This window comes from Kogia breviceps, chromosome 18 (assembly GCF_026419965.1).
Source record: "Kogia breviceps isolate mKogBre1 chromosome 18, mKogBre1 haplotype 1, whole genome shotgun sequence".
In the NCBI taxonomy this organism is placed as follows: Eukaryota; Metazoa; Chordata; class Mammalia; order Artiodactyla; family Physeteridae; genus Kogia; species Kogia breviceps.
Window position 1 is genome coordinate 56,523,547 of NC_081327.1, and position 17,025 is coordinate 56,540,571.

Genomic DNA, 17,025 nt, shown 5'->3' on the forward strand with positions numbered 1-17,025 from the left:
CCTTCCCCTCCCCCCAGCTCCATATGCCTGATATCGAATTTTTTTTCACTCCTCTTGCATTTGGAACAGTTGTCCAGCAAGGGAACAAAAAGTCCATTTCTTACGAACTAGCAATTAAGCCAAAAAAGCACTCACCAGTCAATACTCAATATCATAAAAAACCAGAAAAGAAAGCAATACACAGTCCACACTCTCATTTAAGACTTCGAAACTGATCATTTTGTGTCTGGCAGAAGGTAGGTACACTTACTGGAATTTCTCCCCCCAATCTTCACAGAATAAATAAAAAACAACCAAGATAGTACACTTGGAGCTTAAAACCTTCCTTTGGAACATTGGAAAGCCGACAACGTTTAAGTCATCTTTATTAACTGTACACTATTAGAGATTTTTCAAGGTAAAGAACTGTGACAGAAAGAGGAGAAAAAAAAAAACCTGGGAAAGTGACATATGCACAAATGCACTTTTCTTTTGTAAATAGTGGCACAGTACAGAGCTACAACTAACGTCACTGTTCTGGCAGATAATTATACAAGATACTTGGCTACTCTGTAAAGAAAGAAATTCCAGGTGCATTGGAACCCCTCTGAGAAATATATTTTAGTAGGTTTTGTATGTTTGTTTAATAACTGTATATTAGCGCAATCCAGTTAATTTATGAAACAGACATTACAAGAAAGGATTTTACAAACTCAGAAAGGGGAAAATACTTTCAAATTATGAAATATTAAAGAGCAAAACCAGCCAAAGAATCACGTGCTGTTCATTCAGATACATGTTTATCAGATGTTTGAGTTGGGCAATAACTGATGTGATAGCTAAACGTTGCGTGATATTTATATTCTACCAGGCCCCTTTCATTTGCTCCTCAGAAAACACTTGGAGTTCTAAAATAGCATTGCCCTCTTACACACGAGTCGGAGACTTGAGCAAAATGGTTACGTATTCAAGGTAGCTCACCTAGTGACTGTCTGACAGGCTGAGGGGTCTGAACACGGATAAGACTCCGTATCTGAGACCAGCAGAGATGAATGAAAGGCAGTGAACACTGCCAGGTGTGGGCAGGCCCGCGCCCTGTCAGCGCAGGTGATGCCCAGGGCTCATTCGACCACCTGAGTTACCTGAGGCCGGACGCCGAGCTCAGGGCACGGACTTTCTCCAGGGCCGGACTCTACCGACCATAACCTGAAATAACACAGTTGCGGTTCTTTTCCCAGTTGCGACAATGCGTGCCGGAAGTTACCACTGGACAGTTTCCTTAAAAAAGAAAAGAAAACTGAGACGTACTTGACGTCGAAGCTAACGAAAACAAAGACACAAAAAGCCGCGGGCGGAAAAGCACCAGCAGCTCCAAAGGAGGCAGGGGCACAACACCCCTTTATTTTCAGGTGCAAATATCACCAGGCATCAGAACCCGCACCGGGAACGGGAGCGAGGCCGAGTCGCGGCAGCTCGGCCGCGGGGGCAGCGCCGTGCATGTCTGCGCGGCGCATTTCCGCGGGTCACAGGCTGGTCCAGCGCTCGCGCTCCCCACGCAGGTCGCCGGCCACCGGCCGCGGCCACTCCCGCCAGCCCCGACCCCGCCTCGGGCGCTGCGCTTGTCCTGCTTCCGCCACGCCCGCCATGGCGGCGGCGGCGGCCCGCTCCTGGCCCCGCCTCCCGGGACGCCGCGCCGGTCACCTGACGCGGCTGCGGGCTGAGAAGACACAAGAGCCGTCGCTGTCGCCACAGTCGGAACCGTCTCAGCCACCGCCTGGAGCCGCAGAGATTCTCCTCCACCTCGCCGCCCCCGCCCAGCCAGCCGCGCCATGCCGTCGGAGAAGACCTTCAAACAGCGCCGAACCTTCGGTGGGTGCCGCGGGGTCGGCCGCTGACGGAGGGCCGGGGGCCTGAGGGGCCGAGGCGGCGGGGCCGGCCCTGGCGGAGGGGCTCCGGAGAGGGCGGACGGGCCGAGGTGCCGAGGGGTGAGGGGCTGAGCCGGGCTGAGCCGGGGGCTGCGGGAGGGCCGGGCCCGGGCGGCTGAAGGGCCAAGGCGGGGGCCTGACGGGCCGAAGGCTGCCGGGCCCAGGGGGCTGCGGGCCCGAGGGCGCACTGGCGCGGAGCTGCTGAATCACCTTTTGGCCCCGGGAGGCCGGGCGGGCTGTGGGCTCGGGGCCCGTCAGCCCTCCAGCCCTCCAGCCCTCCAGCCCTCCAGCCCTCCAGCCCTGGGGTGTTAGGTCCCCACGACGAGACGAGCGCGAGCCGCGCAGGGGGTGCCCTCCTTGTAGGGGAGGCTGGCCCGGGCGCCGGGCTGAGACAGGTTCTCCGAAGTGGTGGCACCGGGGGCGCAAGGCAGTCGTCTTCTGGTGCGTCGTACGGGTCACACATGGTTCCTTTACGCGTCAGGACCTCCGCGGAGGGCAGTGACTCCGAGGCCGCGCCTCCTCACGCCTGCCCCTTCCCCTGCAGCCCCGCGTGGCCGGGACTTCTTGGTCCTAATTGTGGCCCAAGAGCTAGGGTGGGTGGGTGGCTCTTCTAACCGGCTTGCGACAGCATTCTTTGACAGCAGCGGCGAATGCGTTCTCTCCCAGTTCAGGCTAGAATCCCCACTTAGCTTGCTGGCGTTTGGTGGAAACTGGAGGTGATGCCATCACAATATTTACTCCTCCACGAAACCGGTGGGAAGGAAGTGGTTGCTGCTCCCTTTAAGTTCTGCAGTACCAACGTGGCCTCCTTGCACATCGCTGTGTAGGGCTTGTTTATCTCAGCCCTGGAAGGCCAGGTGGAGTAGGGCGGGACCAGCGTTCCTTCCTGCCCGAATCTTTAGGAGCCTGAGCAGTATCGCTTTCGTCTACTTTTTTCTAGTTTCCTGGAGCTTAGAAAGAGCCGAGCATTCACTTGAGCTAGGATATGTTTTTGTAGATCTCGTTATTGATAATTGTTTCTTGTGCCTTGGAAGCTCTAGTAGATGAAATTCACGTTGACCTGTTGAGCATATCCTTTCAGCCTCTTGAAGCGGTTGGTTAGCAAAACTTAGACGTGTCTTTTTTTTTTTTTTAAGAAATTTTCTCTTTAGTGACTTTCATGAACTCAAGCTGATACTCATGAATATTGCTTACTTTTTTTCTAACATCTTTATCTGAGTATAACTTTTACAATAGTGTGTTAGTTTCTCCTTTACAACAAAGTGAATCAGTTATACATATACATATGTTCCCATATCGCTTCCCTCTTGCGTCACCCTCCCTCCCACCCTCCCTGTCCCACCCCTCTAGGTGGTCACAAATCACCCAGCTGATCTCCCTGTGCTATGCGGCTGCTTCCCACTAGCTATCCACCCTACGTTTGGTAGTGTATATATGTCCATGCCACTCTCTCACTTCGTCCCAGCTTACCCTTCCTCCTCCCCATGTCCTCAAGTCCATGCTCTAGTAGGTCTGTGTTTTATTCCCGTCCTTTTTATGTAGCCATGCGAACAGCATTTAGAGCATATTTGCCATTGTATCTGGCTTCTGTCCCTACAGACTCTGGCATTGAAAGCTAACTGGGGATATTTGTATGGGAAAGATGCCCATTTTCTCATGACCAATACTATAGTTACTTTCTTTTTGCTTAGAGTAATTTTTGGTTACCTAGAAAAATAGCTCAAGAAGAGTAGGTGGTAAGAGTAGGAAAGGTGAGGAATAACTAGAATAAAAGTGAGAATAAATGAGAATAAAATAGCGAATTAGAAGGAATTCCCCTGGTGCCTGAGGCCTTGAGGGTAAACCAGCAGGTATTCCTCATTTTTTTCTCCGTTAGTGTATTTGTGGGCTTTCCTCTTTGTTCACCTTTACTCCCACTCCTCTTTTTTCTCCCTAGTCTCCTGACTCTGATTCTTTTTTTTCTACTTTTATTGAGAAATGACATTCATCACTGTATAAATGTAAGGTATTCAGCATGATGGCTTGGTTTACATATATTGTGAAATGATTACCATAATAGGTTCAGCTAACATGCATCTTCTCATAGATAAAATAAAAAAGGAAAATTTTCTCCTTGTGAAGAGAATTCCTAGGATTACCCCCCTCCCCTTTTTAAAATAGGGCTCTTTAATAGTCATTTTGCAGGGCTTCCCTGGTGGCGCAGTGGTTAAGAATCTACCTGCCAATGCAGGGGACACGGGTTCGAGCCCTGGTCCGGGAAGATCCCACATGTTGCGGAGCAGCTAAGCCCGTGCGCCACAACTACTGAGCCTGCGCTCTACAGAGCTCACGTGTCACAACTACTGAGGCCCACGTGCCTAGAGCCTGTGGTCCACAACAAGAAGCCACCACAGTGAGAAGCCCGCGCACCTCAACGAAGAGTAGCCCCTGCTCGCCGCAATTAGTGAAAGCCCACGCACGGCAATGAAGACCCAACGCAGCCAAATAAATAAAAAGAATTTTTTAGGGCTTCCCTGGTGGCGCAGTGGTTGAGAGTCCGCCTGCCGATGCAGGGGACACGGGTTCGTGCCCCGGTCCGGGAGGATCCCACATGCCGCGGAGCGGCTAGGCCCTTGAGCCATGCCCACTGAGCCTGCGCGTCCGGAGCCTGTGCTCCACAACGGGAGAGGCCACAACAGTGAGAGGCCGCGTGCCGCAAAAAAAAAAAAAATTTTTTTAAATAGTCATTTTGCAGAAAAATATCACATCATTTAATGGCTACTGACTTTCCTTGCTACTGATTATGGTAATCAGCACTGACAATTTTCAGAGATTTGTAACACAATAAATGAGGGAAATCAGTTGTTTGGAGATACCTTTTTTATAGAAACTAAGACCAGCCCCAGTTAGCTTGAGCAGTACTCTTCCCAAGTGAGTGAGTTTAGGTTAATTAAAAATTGAGTATAGCTCTGCTGTGATATATTCTACCAGGGTTGAAAGGGTTGAGATGCATCTTAGGGCTCGCCCAAAACAGCACTTACTTTTGTGGCCAAAGAAACTGGGTGGGGCCCTGAGAGGTGGAAATCATGGTCCACCTAGTGGCAGAGTCTGGACTTGTACCCTTCTGATAGGAATTCTTCTGTCTTCCAGTAGGTAGCCATCATTTCCAGTACATGAAGTGGCCCAACACTCTGAGTCAAGAGGCAGTAGTGTTTCCTTACAAATGTTTTGAAGATTTTTATGAACTTCAGAAGTTGTATTTGAGCAAATATTTTTGGATTCAGTCTTATCATATGTCATAATCCCACTCCATTTTCTTCTAGGGTTGCCCTAGTTTGTTTAATAACAGATCTGTCTCGTAGACATCATTCTGCTGAGATTGAATGTTAAACCTAGATCTTAAGCTTCACCATCGATAACAAGAGGTCTGCATGTCTCGGAAGTTCATGTGATGGTCTAGAATAAATAGCTCCAACTATATAACAGGGAGACTGGAGAAGGAGATTTATGCCAACACCTAGGTAACACTCCCTGCTCTTAAGCTGTGTCACTCACTGATGGATGGGATTTTACGTTTTTTATTTATAGGCATATTGGGGAAAATATTTATGCTTCCACTTCAGTGAACTAAATCCTGGAAAATATATGTAAGCCTTACTTTAAATGCCCTAGAGCATCTATCTTAAAGCATCTTTGCAAATAAGATACCTTAGACTCCTAGTCTCTATTTTTGTAAGGCTTATAAGCGTTCTTAGAGACAGGAAGAGGAATCTGGGGAAGTATATCATCCATGTACAAGCCTGAGCCCTGGGGGAATACAGACATGACTAGAGCTGGATCCCTGACTGAGAAAGGCAAATGATAAACAGATTAGCACAGCATTAAGAAAATAATTGCGTAAAAGAAGTGCTCTCATGTGCCTTTGATCCAGGGGCATTGGTAATGCTTTTGTTAAATATACTGTTGGCTCCTGAAAACAGCCTTCTATTCAGAGTTAGGCGTCAGCATATATACCATATTTATTTAATCACTCTGGGCTCACCACTGGATTTTCATTACAACTGGCCAGGACGCTAAAGACATTCCTACAGGACTTTGGTACTACTCTGTTCACTTAGGGAAGTCACTTGTCTTCCTCTGTTGTCCCACCTTTGATGAAAATAATCATTTTTGCCTTCCTTTTTGGACCATATTTTGGGGATAAATCAAGATAAAGAAAACTTTTGACACTGTAGTTTGACTTTGAAGCCCCACATTTAGAGCCCATTTTGTTTTTTCCTGCTCCACTTACCAAAATAAACCTGTTTTCCTTGCATAAAAAATTCTCTCCCCCTTATGCCTGAATGATTCCTTGTACCTTTAAAATTTTTTTGGATGAGCTTTTAAATGTGAAACATTTCAGGGTATATTAAACTTACTATTTATTGGCTACAGTGAATTAATTAAATTGTGATTTCCCCTTGCTCGTTAAATCTACTCTGACAAGATGGAGGTTTTTGTTGTGTAGATGGTGATAGCTAAGTGTAGACGGTAGAGCGACTTTTCTGGGGTAGGACAGACATAGGGACAGGTCTTAGAGCTGAGAGAAAGGATGAAGTATCCATGACACCCCTAGAAATAGAGAGGGGTTCTAAGGATAATGGAAAGGAAAACTCTTCCTTTGTGTCCCCTCTACTCTGCAGTACTCCGTAAACACTGCGGCTTCCTTCTGACACCAGACAAGCAACTCAGCTAGTTGTCATCCAGTTTAACTCAATTCTAGCACTACCTGGTGATAGCCTCAGATCTGGCAGGTTAAGGGCTCCATCCCCCCTGACAGCCCCCCCAGCCCCCCACCAAAGGCTAATTGCAAGTACAGGTCGTTGCCCTGACTAGCTATAAATCAGTTTCCCAAGACTACCTTGTGTTTGATTAAATTACTAGAGTGGCTCCCAGAGCTCAGGAAAAGCCTTTAATTAGTAGATTATCAGCTTATTGCAAAGGATATTAAAGCATAGCAGTGAACAGCTGAATGAAGAGATACATAGGGTAAGGTATGGAAGAGTGCTGAGCATAGGAGCTTCTGTCTCCATGGAGTTTGGTGACTGCACTCTCCTGCCACCTGGAAGCTCTCCAGACCCTTTGTAAATAAGTTCGTTTGTATTATTTTTTAGACTCTACATGTGATACCATATATGATATTTGTCTTTGTCTGACTTAGTACGATAATCTCTAGGTCCATCCATGTTGTTGCCAATGGCATTATTTCATTTTTTATTTAATAACAGCTAGCATTTATTAAGCATTTACTACTATGTGCCATCTGCAAGGGGTGTACCAGCATTCTCACTGAATCTTTTTTTCTTTTCCATTATGGTTTATTACAGAATATTGAATATAGTTCCCTGTGCTATAAAATAGGACCTTCTTGTCTGTCCATTCTGTCTGTAGTAGTTTGCATCTGTTAGTCCCAAACTCCCAATCCAGCACTCCCCACCCTGCTCCGCCTTGGCAACCAGAAGTCTGTTCTCTCCGTCTGTTAGTCTATTTCTGTTTCGTAGATAAGTTCATTTGTGTCATATTTTAGATTCCACATATGACTGATAACATATGGTATTTGTCTTTCTCTTTCTGACTTATTTTGCTTTGTACGATTATCTCTAGGTCCATCCACGTAGCTGCAAATGGCGTTATTTCATTCTTCTTTTTGGCTGAGTAGTATTCCATTGTATGTATGTAACACATCTTCTTTATCCATTCCTCTGTCGATGGACATTTTTAGGTTGCTTCCATGCCTTGGTTATTATGAATAGTGCTGCTGCGAACATAGGGGTACATGTATCTTTTCGAGTTAGAGTTTTCTTCAGATATATGCCCAGGAGTGGAATTGCTGGATCATATGGTAGCTCTATTTTTAGCTTTTTGAGGAACCTCCAGACTGTTCTCCATAGCAGCTGCACCGGCTAACATTCCCACCAACAGTGTAGGAGGGTTCCCTTTTCTCCACACCCTCTCCAGCATTTGTTATTTGTAGACTTTTTTTTTTTTTTTTTTTTCGCTCCCACCTGCCCCCGCGACTTGTAGACTTTTTGATGATGGCCATTCTGATGGGTGTGAGATGATATCTCATTGTAGTTTTGATTTGCATTTCCCTAATAGTTAGTGATGTTGAGCATCTTTTTATGTGCCTATTGGATGCCTTCGTGGATGTCTTCTTTGGAGAAATGTCTATTTAGGTCTTCTGCCCATTTTTTGATTGGGTTCTTCGTCTTGTTGAGTTGTATGACCTATTTGTATATTAATGTTTCCGTTGCTGTGCAAAAGCTTGTAAGTTTGATTAGGTCCTGTTTGTTTATTTTTGCTTTTATTTTTATTGCCTTGGGAGACTGACCTTTGAAAGCATTGCAGTGATTTATGTCAAATAATGTTTTTCCTCTGCTCTCTTCTAGCTAGGAGTTTTATGGTTGTCCTCTCTTACATTTGGGTCTTTAAGCCATTTTGAGTTTATTTTTGTGCATGGTGTGAGGGTGTGTCCTAACTTCATTGATTTACATGCAGCTGTCCCACTTTCCCAGAACCACTTGCTGAAGAGACTGTTATTTTTCCATTGTATATTCTTGCCTCCTTTGTTGAAGATTAATTGACCATAGGTATGTGGGTTTATTTCTGGGCTCTCTGCTCTGCTCCATTGATCCATATGTCTGTTTTTGTGCCAGTACCACACTTTTGGTTACTGTAGCTTTGTAGTATTGTCTGAAGTCTGGGAGGGTTATGCCTCCTGCTTTGCTCTTTTTCCTCAGGATTGCTGTGGCAATTCTGGGTCTTTTATGGTTCCATATAAATTTTAGGATTATTTGTTCTAGTTCTGTGAAAAATGTCATGGGTAATTTGATAGGGATCACATTAAATCTGTAGATTGCTTTGTGTAGTATGGCCACTTTAACAATATTTTTCCAGGGACTTCCCTGGTGGTCCAGTGGTTAAGACTCTGCCCTTCCAATACAGGGGGTGTGCGTTCAATCCCTGGTCTGGGAACTAAGATCCCACATGCTGTGCAGCCAAAAAAAAAAAACAAAAAAAACCCCAATATTCTTCCATTCGAAGGGCATGGGATATCTTTCTGTTTCTTTGAATCATCTTTAATTTCTTTTATTAATGTTTTATAGTTCTCAGTGTGTAAGTCTTTCACCTCCTTGGTCAGCTTTATTCCTAAGGTGTGGGTTTTTTTTTTTTTTTTTTTTTTTTTGTGGTATGTGGGCCTCTCACTGTTGTGGCCTTTCCCGTTGCGGAGCACAGGCTCCGGACGCGCAGGCTCAGCGGCCATGGCTCACGGGCCCAGCCGCTCCGCGGCATGTGGGATCTTCCCGGACCCTGCATCAGCAGGCGGATTCTCAACCACTGCGCCACCAGGGAAGCCCCTAAGGTGTGGTTTTTTGTTTTTTTTTTCTGGCTGCATTGGGTCTTCGTTGCTGCGCACAGGCTTTCTCTAGTTGTGACGTGGGGGGGGGGGTGCCGCTCTTCGTTGAGGTGCGCGGGCTTCTCATGCGGTGGCTTCTCTTGTTGCAGAGCACGGGCTCTAGGTACATGGGCTCGGTAGTTGCTGTGCACGGGCTTAGTTGCACTGCAGCATGTGGGATCTTCCCAGACCAGGGCTTGAACCCGTGTCTCCTGCATTGGCAGGTGGATTCTTAACCACTGAGCCACCAGGAAAGTCCCTGGTGTGATTTTATTTTATTTTATTTTTTATTTTTTTTGCCGTACGTGGGGCTCTCACTGTTGTGGCCTCTCCCGTTGCGGAGCATAGGCTCCGGACGCGCGGGGTCAGTGGCCACGGCTCACGGGCCCAGCCACTCTGTGGCACGTGGGATCTTCCCAGACCGGGGCACGAACCCGTGTCCCCTGCATCAGCAGGCGGACTCTCAACCACTGCACCACCAGGGAAGCCCCCTGGTGTGATTTTAAAAGGTTGTTTTTTTACATTCCCTTTCTGATATCTCATTGTTTATGTAAAGAAATGCAACCAATTTCTGTATGTTAATCTTGTATACCAACCTTTGCCAGGTATGAAGTGTTAGTGTTTGGTTTCTCTCAGTTCTAGGGAAGACGTCTTTACTGCTTTGCTCTGCCACAGCTAAGGACAGGTGGATTCAGATATGGAAGTCACCAGTAAAAATGCAGGAAAGAGCTGCATTTTTGGCCCTTAATAATGCCTGTGTTTCTCCCTTTCCTTTGCAGAACAAAGAGTAGAAGATGTCCGACTTATCCGAGAGCAGCATCCTACCAAAATCCCGGTAGGTAGTCTCCGTTTCAGTTGTTATTAATGTACACAGACGAGAGCACGGCTTAAATACAGCTTTAGTACAGTGCTGCTATGTGCGACTACCTGACTGGTTTATTTTTTAAATTTATATTTCTTTTTATTTATTTGTTTGTTTGATTATTTATTTATTTTTGGCTGCGTTGGGTCTTCGTTGCTGTGAGCGGGCTTTCTCTAGTTGCGGCGGGGGGGGGTGCTGCTCTTCGTTGAGGTGCGCCGGCTTCTCATTGCGGTGGCTTCTCTTGTTGTGGAGCACGGGCTCTAGGAACACGGGCTTCGGTAGTTGTGGCGCATGGGCTTAGCTGCTCCGTGGCATGTGGGATCTTCCTGGATCGGGGATCGAACCCGTGTCCCCTGCATTGGCAGGCAGATTCTTAACCACTGCGCCACCAGGGAAGTCCCTACCTGATGGTTTTCTATAGGAATTCTCAGCTGTGCAACTGGTGTGTCAGTTTCATGACCTAGAATGGAGATATCTACAGTTTAATCTAATCACATTCTGTTTCCTCCTAAGTCTGAGTTTACTGTGTTAATGTTACACACTTCACAAATCAAGGGTATTTTACTTGCGGGGGAAGGGATAGAGGGGCTAGATCTGTTGGTGTTTTATCAGTGAAAGTTGGTATCCACCCTCTTTTGAAGCACGCAGAGACTACTGCTGTGGGAAAATCAGTAGCCCTCAAGGTTTAAATGTGACTGCGCATTCCAGGCTGCCTGACTTTGATGCCCCAGAGGAAGAAGTCTCTCCTTATATTGTATTTCTTCGCAGGAGATGGAGGGAAGATGGCTGCTCCTATCATGTGTAGGGACCTGAGATACTTATTGCTGTGCCCAGCCAACAGTATCCTGTGCCCTGGATCCTTTGGTGGTAGACCTTAAATAGGTTTCTGCTGAGGCACTAGGTCTAGAGAGAAATGGTCAAGGAGCTTTTGGCTTCAGACAGTGGCTGAGTTCAGGCCCTAGGTTCAAGGTTACTAAGTGATCTTGGGCTAAGTACTAAAATTCTGAGAGGAGCTGCCATATCCTCATCTACGCAATGGGAAGAGAATCCCATCCCGTGTGGTTGGAAAATTTTGCATAATTCTGGGGACATGATTGTTGCCTCTTACAGACCACTTCCAAAGAAACTCCACTGCTAAATTCTGCAGAAGCTTTCCTGGTTGGCTTTCTGATTGACCGTCTCATACCAAAGTGGGGGAAGAGAAGATGGGAAGATCTGTGGGGCTGGGGTTGTGAGGTGCACGGAAGGGAGAAGAGGATGGGTTTGCTCAGCAGTGTCCTGACTTTAGGATTCTGTAGTTAGAAGGTGTGTTTCTCGGACTGGTTGGAAATTTCAGTCTGTCTTCACACTCAGGGCCAACATACGGCCTGGGGATGAGGCTTCTGGGTAACTTCCTTAATTTTAAGGTTCTTCTTCACTTTTGAGTACCTGCTGTGTCCGTTTGCCAGCAGGTACTCGTCAGTCACTGGAAACAAATAGCCAGCCCAGCAGTCCGCACCATTTGTTCCGTAGCCTCCTTCTGAAATGTGAATATCTGCGTATGTTTACAGTCATCTTTTCTGCTAGTAGTTTTAGGTTTTTTACAGAAGTCACATTCATACTTGTAGATACCATGTTCTGAACACACCTCATAGATAAAGCTATTGATCTTACCAAGGAAGGTGATGACAGCTTGACTTGGCCTTACACAGAACCTCAGGTCGGCCCCATGCAGTGCAACAATGTGCATATAAGCATTTTTCCCTCTTCTGAAGATTTGCCATTCCTATCTTACAACTTCTCATTGTCATGACCGGGTAAAGAATTGCTACATGTGGAGAAGGGTGTCTCTGGTGCTCAGTAAATAGGTAGTATTGAGGCTCAAGGGCAGTCACCAGTTTGCTGTCAGAGCCTACATAAAGTGGCTTAGAACTAGAAAAAAGTGTTTCTTTTATGGAAAGGAGGAAGTATGGCAAGGAGCTAATGGATTTATTTCACGTCATAATGTGGAACCATTTCTGTTCCCTGCATAGTTCAAGATTCTTTTAAAACTCATTTTTAAAATATCAAGGAGGGCTTCCCTGGTGGCGCAGTGGTTGAGAGTCCTCCTGCCGATGCAGGGGACGGGTTTGTGCCCCGGTCTGGGAAGATCCCACGTGCCGCGCAGCGGCTGGGCCCGTGAGCCGTGGCCACTGAGCCTTCGCGTCCAGAGCCTGTGCTCCGCAACGGGAGAGGCCACAACAGTGAGAGGCCCGCATACCCAAAAAAAAAAAAAAAAAAAAAAAAAAAAAAAAAAAAAAATCAAGGATATTTTATCAAAATGGCAGGATCTTCAAGACTTCTGCAAAAAAAAAAAAAAAAAATCTCCAGACCAGCTAATCATGGTCTCTGCTTCTCAAATATTTACTTAGGACTTGAGTCTATTACCAGAGTTAAGATCTTACTTACACTTTTAATAAGAGTTTTATTAAAAGACTCTTGTCATGTCACAGGAAATGGTGATAGTAGAATTGGCATAGATTCAGATCTTTACACTTAAAAGCTGGTACCCAGCGTCTCTGCTGTTATAAGGCTTGGGGTCTTTTTCTGACTAGGTAGTATATTTTCATGGTTCCAAATAACAGAATTTATAGCAAAGTTTCTTTCCCCACCTCAGGGCTACCTTGCCCCTCCCTGATGGCAGCCATGTTGTCTTGTGCACCATATTTCATAAGGAACAAAAGTGCTGTTTTAAACCCCATTTTGGTATGTGTCAGCTACAACATAGGAAGTATTTTACCGGTTTTTCATTGTTAACGGCTATTTTTAAATCACTTTTCTGGCTTCTTTTCTAGGTAATAATAGAACGATACAAAGGTGAGAAGCAGCTTCCAGTCCTGGATAAAACAAAGTTCCTGGTGCCTGATCATGTCAACATGAGTGAGCTCATCAAGATAATTAGGTATTTAATCATCTTTTTACTTCATTTCTTTGGGTAACTTCTCATTCTTTATCAGGCTTACGGATAAATCCTCAGTCTAGCTCTGATAAAAATCCATGCAACTTAATAAAACTGTAAGACATTTCATTTCTGAGTTTTTCTATTTCTTAACCTGCTGGATCTCAGGTCCCTTCTGATCCTTTCATCATAACATCTATGTAGATGTCTCTTAATCAGAAAAGTTCTATGTAGGAAAATAAGAGAATGTAGACGTGGTCCAATGGTAATAAATTGCATCAGCTTAGATCTTAGTTTGTAAATTATATTTTGAACTATTTTTATCACATTAGACACTGGTGGCTACTCAGATAGCATCCTAGTTTTTTAAAACTGGCCTCAGGACTTCCCTGGTCGCGCAGTGGTTAAGAATCTGCCTGCCAATGCAGGGGACACAGGTTCAAGTCCTGGTCCGGGAAGATCCCACATGCCACGGAGCAGCTAAGCCCGTGCACCACAACTACTGAGCCCGTGCTCTGGAGCCCACGAGCCACAACTACTGAGCCCGCGTGCCATAACGACTGAAGCCCGTGTGCCTAGAGCCCGTGCTCCACAACAAGAGAAGCCACCGCAATGAGAAGCCCCGCGCATCGCAACAAAGACCCAATGCAGCCAAAAACAAATAATTAATTAGCAAAATGAACAATTAAATGAAACTGTCCTCAGGAAAGTAGTAAGAATGATCTAGCAAGGATTATCATTAATACTTACGACGCATATAGTCGTAGAAAACATCCTGTGTTTTATGAGAAGAAATATTCAAGTCATCGTCAGTAAGGCATATGTTTTATTTTGCCAGAAGCAGCGTTGACAGAATCTTTATACTTTTATATTGACCCAGGGTGGGTGATATTTTTTACACATTCTCCCTAGGTGTTGATGTATCAATATTTCTTCACATGTTTTCTTTCAACAGAAGGCGCTTACAGCTCAATGCTAATCAAGCCTTCTTCCTGTTAGTGAATGGACATAGCATGGTGAGTGTGTCCACGCCAATTTGTGAAGTGTATGAAAGCGAGAAGGATGAAGATGGATTCCTGTATATGGTGTACGCCTCTCAGGAGACTTTTGGAATGAAATCATCTGTGTAAGACTGAAAAAACATGCGTCTGTTCTAGAATTTAAACCCTTACCAAGGAATAAAAAAGGGATGTTACCAACTGAGATTGATCAGTTCACCTAATCACAGATCATCAAAACAGTAGTAGTGTTCCTGCCTAGGAGTTTTTAGGAAGTTGTTTTTTTGTACTTCAGGCAGAAAAACCGAGCTCCAAATGAGCACATTCAGCTTTGGGAAACTTCATTATTTAACCTAGGCTGTCGTGTTTTCAAATTTAGAAGTTTAAAAATAAAATACTTTGCATTCTAAGTTGCCAATAAAATAGACCTTCTTCAAGTTATTTTAATGTTTTTCCCCCAAAAGGAACTTGCAATTTGAGCATTCAGAGAGACATTCAGTCTTCTCTCTAGGTTCACAGAACCTGCCAGCTTTTTATAGCAGGGTTTCTACTCAACTAGAGAAATCTCCTTAAGAGGATCTTTAAGCCTAAATTGTCAGGCATAGCCGCCCCCCACCCCCCGGCCCACGTGCCACAATAGCGGGCACAAAGCGGGGTGGACGGGGGTGTGTAGGAAATAGGAAAGCTGAGCTGTGTCCAGGGCTCCTGATTGCTGATAGGCGTATTTCACATCAGTGCTCTTGTCACGAAGTTTTCATCTGGCTTGTTCTCTAGGCAGTAATGCAGAAACATACCACTGCTCAACAGGAACCTTGAATAATTTATAATTTTGGTCAAGTTTCTCAAAAGACCTAGAGAAAGAGAATGACATTTTTTTTGTTTTGAATATTCTCTTAAGAGCTCAAAATAGTGCCTGCTTTGGTAAATAAACAAGCAGTTTATATGGGTTTCATTCTTTGGGACAAAGGTAGAAAGCTACAGGATACTGAAACAAAAAGCATTAAAATTCAGATACACTTCCTCGACCTTTTGGCTTAAAGCTGTAGATGATCCGTGTTTTATGTTAAGTGTGTGACTTAAATATGTTATTAAAAAGCATCGCTAAGGGTATTTCAGTTATCACTGTTAGTTAGGTCAAGCAGTCCTCAAGATTCCCCCACTCCATGTGCATGTCAGTTTTGAAAATAGCGAAAGGAAACATGTTCTTCACAGATATTAATGTCACACGTTGAGCATTTTCAAAGTCCCAACTAGAGTAAATAACCAGTGCTTCCTACTACCTGCATGGGGTTCACTATGTACTATTTTTGTGAGAGCTATCGGAAGGGTCACAGACCCACTTGAGACTGTACATGTGGCAGGTCACCATTTATTTACCCTTGTGTATTTAGATGTGTGTGGAAAACTTGTATCTGTTAGTGGCAGTTATTTATTGTAACTGAGGAAGAAAAAGCAATATTACTGCGTATGGGCCCTCAACCCCAATCAGCAACTCTTCCTGATGCATGCATCTGTCCACGTGGCTAACTTTTAACATGTATATTTTTACATTATGTAAATTATTAATTAGCCTGTCTTGTTTAGATTGTATACATCATTATATCTGACATTCTTGTAACTACTATGTGATCGATAAGATTCCTTTAAGAAACTCTGCTTTTTAAAGACAAAAGTACCATGCTGAGAGGGGTGACTTACTTATATCCCACATTAGTGGGTGGTTACCCTATTTATAGGATCTTTAAAACAAGTACATTTTTAACGAACTAAGGTGAATAAAGGCACAACTAAAAACTGTCACCAAAGTTCAGTTTAATGGATTAGTATTTGAGACTTGCAGTCGATACCATCCAAAGCCAGGTGGGTCGTATCCTTTCTAATGAGGAGTGCTGAGGCTGGTTTCACCGTGCCAGGGTGGCGGGACACCCACCTCTGAAGGTCTCTGCCTTGTCATGAGCGCCTTGCTCGCATAGGTCAAGGTCCTGCCTTCAAAGAACTCGGTTCTCTTAAAGGTAGAGATGTGCCACAAAGTATGGGGAGAAGGGATGGGGGAGCGACCTAGGTGTTCTGTGGGAACAGGCACTTGAAAACCTGCTCCGAATGAACAAAAGCGTAACACGAGAAGTTCTGAGAGTGTGGGGGGCGTTGTGCGGCACACGGTACCCAAGGTGGCCGTGTGGGGAGCCGCGTACAGTACAGACGGCAGATGCGCACGCGCCCTCCGCCCTCAGAGGCCCCGGAAGTGACCAAACGGGGGTCGCTAGCAGGTGCCAGGAGTGGCCACCTGTATCTCCTGACGCTACTTACCTGACAGGAGGTCCGACCAGTCCGAGAACCGTGTGCACGTTTTCCTCCGGGAAACCACGGGTCTGAGAACAAGACCAGGAGAAAACGGGGACTCCTGCTGGGGAAAGAGCCCCAGAATTCTCCCTCTGGGGCCTGGCACTGCTCAGGACAGCAACAGCCCGAGTCCAGAGAGGACGTGGCCTTAGGTGGCAGGGCACATTCTCCACGAGTTTGGAAATGTCCAGAGGATACTTGATCTAGTAATGCTAATAACCTTGATTGTTCACGGGTACCTGAGAGCTGCAACATCTTTAATCCAACCCCAAATCAATGCCCATTTCTATTCACAGCAAGGCCGTTTTTTAAAAACCTAGGAAACTTGATAGAAAATGGATTTAAGACCAGGTGTCCCTTTTGTAATGCTGGGAAGGCGGCGGAAAGGACGGACTCCCTAGTTTGGAGGATCGTGATTTGAAAGGACGTGAGCTTCATACTGTATGAGACAAAGACCTAATGAAAAGAAACTGCTCTTTTTTTTTTTTTAATTTTTATTTTCAGTACATTAAATTGACTCATAAAAACATTCTAAAAATGTACAATTTTTCCTTTTTAACAAAGTATAATAAAACATAAAAACCCCAAAA

The 17,025-nt window shown here is 45.2% G+C and overlaps 1 protein-coding gene and 1 long non-coding RNA gene across 3 annotated transcripts; both read left to right on the forward strand.

Moving 5' to 3' along the window:
- Positions 1-877: 877 nt before the first annotated feature.
- On the forward strand, positions 878-15,900 carry MAP1LC3B (microtubule associated protein 1 light chain 3 beta). Its single transcript, XM_059045965.2, has 4 exons — positions 878-1,848; positions 10,098-10,153; positions 12,994-13,100; positions 14,053-15,900. Exons 1-4 carry the CDS (start codon positions 1,809-1,811, stop codon positions 14,225-14,227), a joined length of 378 nt encoding a protein of 125 aa, XP_058901948.1. The 5' UTR covers positions 878-1,808; the 3' UTR covers positions 14,228-15,900.
- Positions 1,856-4,412, forward strand: LOC136793003 (uncharacterized). Of its 2 annotated transcripts, none has more exons than XR_010837682.1 (2): positions 1,856-2,345; positions 4,078-4,412. It is a non-coding gene; the product is annotated as an uncharacterized lncRNA (long non-coding RNA). The 2 variants fall into 2 exon arrangements; XR_010837683.1 differs by having other exon boundaries at positions 4,089-4,412.
- Positions 15,901-17,025: the final 1,125 nt, after the last annotated feature.

Excerpts from the sequence above, each read along its gene's own strand:
- MAP1LC3B (XM_059045965.2), top strand. The coding sequence starts at position 1,809 with ATGCCGTCGGAGAAGACCTTCAAACAGCGCCGAACCTTCG. Across the intron at positions 1,849-10,097 it reads CAAACAGCGCCGAACCTTCG|AACAAAGAGTAGAAGATGTC; the intron begins GTGGGTGCCGCG and ends TTTCCTTTGCAG. Across the intron at positions 13,101-14,052 it reads GAGCTCATCAAGATAATTAG|AAGGCGCTTACAGCTCAATG; the intron begins GTATTTAATCAT and ends TTCTTTCAACAG.